Here is a 6,470-nt window from a genome sequence, read left to right on the forward strand (position 1 = left end):
ATGGGGGCACATCCCACACTTTGAGGTGCTCTGGACTAGCCCCATTTACTTCACTATGTTATGGACCCTGCTGAATGGGGACCATAGTGATAGAAACTGCTTTGCAGGCTGCTGGGGCTCGTTTGCCATCTGAGAGGCCTGAGTGTAGAAGAGATGCCCCTGCCTGGTGGTGGCTGGATCTGATATATTCAGCCTCTGCAGTGCCACAAATTCCTCAGCAATGGCCCTTGAGTCACTCCAGAAGGAGCCCTGACCAGGCCTACTCAGCCAAGACAAAGATGAAGTTTAAAAGCATCAAAATGAAGGCCCCACTTCTGCTCCCAGTCAGGTTAATGGTGAAATTCTAGCTGGCTCCAGTGAGAACAGGTACAAAGGGATGATCAGGCCTCCAAACTGTGTGTGCAAACAAATTCCAGGAGGACAAAACTCTTCAGGAACTACACATCTCATAGCCTAGGGAGAGATACTAAGGAGAAAGGGAAGATCCTTGTAATGCCTTTGGTTTAACTAACAAGCAAGGAGTTATCGGGGTTTTTCCAAGAAAACTCCGATTGATTTCCTTCCGTGTTTGCCTGCCTAGGGATGGACGTGTAACACACCAATATGCAGCATTTTATACGGCGTTATAGAGCCCTGCACAGTTATTGACTAATTATTATTGCTCCTCTTTACAGCCAGGGAAACTGAGGCAGAACAGTAAAGCAACTCAGCCAGTGTCACAGATCAGTTGCGGACACAGGATTAGAATTTGGGACCTCCAGCCTTGGACTAGTTCCACCAGACCAGGCTGCCTTCCAGTGAAGGGGTGAGTGTCACACAGGGACAGGAATCTGGTGAATAATCGCAATCCATAAACAATTCAGAAGTAGGGCAATCTTAAGGGAGGGCTCAGATTGAACAGACATAGGCTGACCGGGTAGCAAGTGTGAAAAATCAGGATGGGGGTGGGGGGTAATAGGAGCTTATATAAAAAAAAAAAGCCCCAAATATCAGAACTGTCCCTATAAAATCGGGACATCTGGTCACCCTACGTAGACATAATAGCCATTAAGCGACAAGCCAATCAAAACACAGCAGACAGCATCTGTGGCTATAAAAGCTGGTTGCCTTTTTTCAGTAGGGAGCAGATGGGTTGAAAATGTACTTTGATAGGCAGCCATCTAGGTTAAAGTCCTTTTTGTGTTGGCCTTCCCTGTCTTCAGCAAAAGCCCTGTAACAGGACTGCCTCTCCGCCGCTATTACATTATAAAGCACCAGCACACGCGATACCCAGCCGCCAGCCAGGCTCAACCACACACGGTTAAGACAGATCAAAGACAGGAAGTTGAGGAGGGGACACGGCTTGACACAAGGAGGGGAGCGGGCTCTCTGCTCACAGGGGCGAGGGCTGGACTGTTGGCCCTAGGGCAGAAGGTTTGAGCGCCGGTGGCGCTGACGGAGCAGTTATCAGGGCGATTTTGCAGCCTGTGCTATGCAGGGGGTCAGACTTCATCAGCAGGGTCCCTGGGGGGGTAGCTGGCCGTACACCGGGGCACTGCGGCCGGCGCGCTGTGACTCGCGTGGGGGGGCAGCATTTCCAGGGCAGCGCCAGGCTCGGCACAAGACCAGCCCCGGCTCAGTAGCTCCGCTGACGGGGCAGAGGGGCCGGTCGCGCCGATGCAGCCCCGGGGAGCTCGGGCGGGAGGCGGGCCCTGGACATTCACGCCCGGGGGGGCCGATGGCGGCGGAGGGGGGGTGTCGTTGCCCTTTTAAGGCGCCTCCCTCGCCGGCGCCGGGGGGTGCCGCGGGGCGGGGTTTGAAGGATTGAACTGCGGCTGCTTTTCTCGCTCAGAGCCGAGGGGGAGCCGGAGCGAGCGGAGCGGCTCTGGGGCAGCGCGCCTGGCCAGGGACCGGCAGCCCCGGAATGAGCGGGGCGGGCGCCGCTCGGAGGACTTGATCCGGGGCTGGGGCTGCGTGTCTCCCGGCCGCTCCTACGGACCCAGCCCAGAGGCGGCTGCTGAGTGTTTGATGGCCCCGCAGGCTCCTAGCGCGGACCCCGGGCTGATCGCGCCCTGGCTGCGCTGATTGCAGCCCCGGCCCCTTGGCTTCCCCCGGCGGGGACGCCGCGCCGCCCCGGGGGATTGCTGCAGCGCCCCGACGCGACGGGGATGGGCGCGCTGTAAAAAAAAAAGCCCCCGATTTGAAATCCCTCCCGTGGCTTGGCCAGGTTCCAGCTGCGCCGGCGGCGGAGGTGGTGGGGGGCCATGGGGAACATCTCCTCCAACATCTCCGCTTTCCAGTCCCTGCACATCGTCATGCTGGGCTTGGACTCGGCCGGCAAGACCACCGTCCTCTACCGGCTCAAGTTCAACGAGTTCGTCAACACGGTGCCCACCATCGGCTTCAACACCGAGAAGATCCGGCTGAGCAACGGCACGGCCAAGGGCATCAGCTGCCACTTCTGGGACGTGGGCGGCCAGGAGAAGCTGCGGCCGCTCTGGAAGTCCTACAGCCGCTGCACCGACGGCATCATCTACGTGGTGGACTCGGTGGACGTGGACCGACTGGAGGAGGCCAAGACCGAGCTGCACAAGGTGACCAAGTTCGCCGAGAACCAGGGCACCCCCTTGCTGGTCATCGCCAACAAGCAGGACCTGCCCAAGTCCCTGCCCGTGGCCGAGCTGGAGAAGCAGCTGGCGCTGCATGAGCTCGCCCCCTCCACCACCTACCACGTCCAGCCCGCCTGCGCCATCATCGGCGAGGGGCTGACCGAGGGCATGGACAAGCTCTACGAGATGATCCTCAAGCGCAGGAAGTCGCTCAAGCAGAGGAAGAAACGATAACCGCCGGGCCCAAACCCCGCTAGCCTGAAACGCTGCTGGGCCGACCTCCCTCGGCGCCCGTGTCTAGACAGGCGCTCGGCCCCCCAGCGCCTTTCGTTGGGGGCGCCACTGCTTGTCACTTGCTGGCAGGATTAGGAGGTGGGTGAGGCTGGCGTCTGGGTGAAGCGGCTGCTGTTTACCCCCCAAGGACGATCAGACCAACTCGCATCTGAACTTGGGAGGGAATTCCTTTCCTTTTAAATTGGAGTATTTGCTGTGGAGCTTGATGCGACAGGGCTGGCCCCTGTGAAACTGAGCTTGAATTTGCTCCTGTCTCTGGATCCTTAAAAACAACACACAAAAGTGTGTGTTGGGGCGGGGGGGTGGGGGAATACTGCTTCAGGAAGCACTAGATGCTGAGGCATCTGTTTGTGGTTGGAAAACTGTGGTAGGAAATCACAGGCCAATACATCTTGCTGAATGGTGGATAGGTAAGGTGAGCCTCCTGGGAGAACTGCTTTTCAGGTTGCAACAGACCTCCCCTCCCTTACCCCCTCTGGATTCAGCCCATATGTGGGTCATTATCACAGGCAACAAATCAGACCGACAAAATCTATGAAGCCTTGGAATGAATGAATGAATGAATGAATGATACACTACTGCTTGCAGTAGCTGCGTGTGCTGGAAGGGAATGCCCAATTGTTTCAACTGAGGGTGTCCATCCTATTTTAAAAACAAAGTCTATCCAAGGACAGAAATGTATTAATCCACAGGAGACTTAAAGCTATATAGCCAGCTAGATGGCTTGTGACCAGCTGTTGACTGGTGCTGAGTTTTAAGCTGTTTGCTGAAAAGGGGTTCTGTGTGAATTTTGCCATGAAGGGTTCTCAAGCATCTTTTCATTTTCAAAGTTTTTTTGTTTTGTTTTTGTTTTTTAAACAGACTGTTTCCTGTAGCAATGGTAAGCGGTAGGTTTTGCCTTTTATTGCTGTAGTCTACAGGTGGAGACATGTTTGGATTATCTTAATTTGGTTCGATCTGGCTGATTAAATTTGTGCACTCCATTAAAAAAAAAAAAAAAAATCTTATGACACTGCTGGATGATAAGCCCCAACAGTTCACCTCAGCTGCATGGATATAAAAGCAAATGGAAAAGCACAAGAGTTGCTAATTAAAATTCTGGTATAACCATGGACTGTGAATCAAGCCAGTACTTTAATCAACAGAATACAAACATTAGGTAGCTAAACTAATCTTGTACCACCCAAAATGGCAAGAGTTTGCAAAATCTCTAATGCAAAGGGATATTGGAGTGCAGAGCACCTATTGAGTGGGAAGTAGAAGTTTTAAGAACTTTTTGAAATTCAAGGCTGAGAGTCCTAGCTGCAAAGCGTGCAAGGGCAGATGGCGCTAGTGCAGTAAATGTTCAATAGGCTCAGACTCGTTTCCAATCACTTCACTAGTGCAGGATCAAACCCAGTGTTTTAGCAAGATCCTGGATGGCTGCCGCTTGCCCATCAATTCATGTTTTGACATTAACTTCACTGACCACAGGATAGGACCCTAAATATACATACACTGTCAGTGTCTCTCTCATGAAAACCACCTCACAATGAGAAAATTCTGACTCTCAGAATTTCACAACAAGAAGAGAGTTTGGAAATCACCAGCAAGCAGTTTTGGGCATACCAGTGTCCCACACCTGTGGTTCACTGGTCTTAACATGATCATGTGAGAATTTCCAGTGACAGAAGTATTTGGCTTTCTGCTTGAGTGCATTTCCCAAACAAAGAAAAAACCTGGGTGAATTTCAGGCAGCTGATTCTCCTTTTCAGCCATGAACTCAGTACTTTCCCAATAGCATTTTGTAGAACTCCAATATTGAAACCAAATGGTATTTATATGCCTGCAAGATTCCAGTTTACAGGAGTAGTGACTGCTTCACTAATCTAAGAAGTGGGCTGGTCCCATCATTTCAGGAGGGTGTGTACAGTTTGATTGGAATTTTTTTTTCTTTGCCTTCATATAAAACACTTTCTGAAGCACTTTGACATTTGGTAGTTCCACACTATTGAGAGAGAGAATATATTTATTTTGTGACACTGCAGAAGCCAAATGCTCCAACCTTTGTTTTGAATGTTAAGTGTTTAGGGGTTAAATAAAAAGATTCTGGTCAAAACCTGTCATGCTTTAAAAATAAATACATATTACAGGGTCTTCCTCACCCCTAAGACTTGACTCTGGATCCTGCAGACTTTACTGAGGCAAATAGTTCCACTAACTTAAATGGGACTGTTTGTGGAAATAGGACATGCAGTTGCAAGATTGGCTCCTTACTGGACAGTCAGTTAAACTGGCCCCAATTAAGCAAATTATTTAAGCATTGCCTAATTTGATCCCTATCCAGCAAAAGCACTGAAGCATGTGCTTAACTTTATGCATGTGTTTAGCTACTGTGCTGGCCAGGGGCCAGATGGATCCAGGGTTATGGTCACTAGTTGTACATTTTTGCAGTAAGTTAAAAAACTTCTCCAATTAGTAGTTAACGGGGTCATTGGTATTTCTGTAGTGTTTCAGGGCTGTAATGACTATTCCTCTGCGCTATGGCAGAGTTGAGCTGTGTTGCCATCTGCAACTGACCAGATAATTAGTCCTCTGAAACAGTGATTACAGAAAAGCTTTACATAGTCTGCTGTTCTAAAATCACAGTTGGATTTACTCCAGGTGGTGTGTCTTCTCAAAAACCATTTTTTTTCCAAATTTTTTGTTTTGTTTTGTTTTGTTTTTTCAGCAGATGTCATGAGATGCTAGTCCCATTTCAGACTTTGTCTTCACAGTGTACCTGTAACTCAAGAAAAATGCCATGGTACCTAGTATAACTTTTCATTTTATCTTGTCATCCATCCTCTGTTCTTTTCTTTTTTTTTTCTTTTCTTTTTCTTTTTTTTAAAAAAAGATGCAAACATGATGCTGTGAACTGAAATAAATTATTTATACGATGAATTTGATAGAAGTCTTTTGTTCTTTCTCTTAATTATTCAGTGTGTTTTCATCCATGGCTCTCAAACCTCTTTACAAAGGAGGTCAGTATCATTATTCCCATTTTACAGATGGGGAAAGAGGCACAGAGAAAGGAAATGACTTGCTCGAGGTCAACCAGTGGCAGCACCAGGGATAGAATTCAGGTCTCCCGAGTGCTAGTCCAATGCGCTAGCCACCAGGCCACACTGTCTCAGAGGAAGATAATCTTGTGAATAATCAGGGGACTGGGATTCAGGACATCTTGAGTTCAATTTGCAATGCTGTTAAAAAACCCTTGTGCAAGTTGAGCAAATAATTAATCACTCTGCACCTCAAGTCGCCATATGTAAAATGTAGATAACACCATTGTCTGCAGGGCCACCCAGAGGATTCAGGGGGCCTGGGGAAAAGCAGTTTCAGGGGCCCCTTCCATAAAGAAAGTTGCAATACTATAGGAGGCCTCTGTGGGGCCTGGGGCAAATTGCCCCACTTGCCCCCCCTCTCAGCGGCCCTGCCACTTAGACCTGATTATCAGTGATTTCAGTGGTCACTTAACAAAACAAAAGACTATCTATGGAGCGTAATCAGCTCTGTCTTTAAACAGTGGAAAGGGGCAGGTCAAATAGTACCTGTGACTCAGGCAGACCA

General features: G+C 49.6%; 1 protein-coding gene across 1 annotated transcript; it reads left to right on the plus strand.

Annotated features, from left to right (window-relative positions):
- Positions 1 to 1,979: 1,979 nt before the first annotated feature.
- ARL4C (ARF like GTPase 4C) lies at positions 1,980 to 3,994 on the plus strand. The gene has a single exon (XM_032771507.2). The coding sequence runs from the start codon at positions 2,244 to 2,246 to the stop codon at positions 2,820 to 2,822; it is 579 nt and encodes a 192-aa protein (XP_032627398.1). The 5' UTR covers positions 1,980 to 2,243; the 3' UTR covers positions 2,823 to 3,994.
- Positions 3,995 to 6,470: the final 2,476 nt, after the last annotated feature.

The sequence above is a fragment of the Chelonoidis abingdonii genome, chromosome 10 (assembly GCF_003597395.2).
Source record: "Chelonoidis abingdonii isolate Lonesome George chromosome 10, CheloAbing_2.0, whole genome shotgun sequence".
NCBI lineage: Eukaryota > Metazoa > Chordata > Testudines > Testudinidae > Chelonoidis > Chelonoidis abingdonii.

What these genes read in the sequence shown, in the direction of transcription:
- ARL4C (XM_032771507.2), top strand. Translation starts at nt 2,244, where the DNA reads ATGGGGAACATCTCCTCCAACATCTCCGCTTTCCAGTCCCTGCACATC.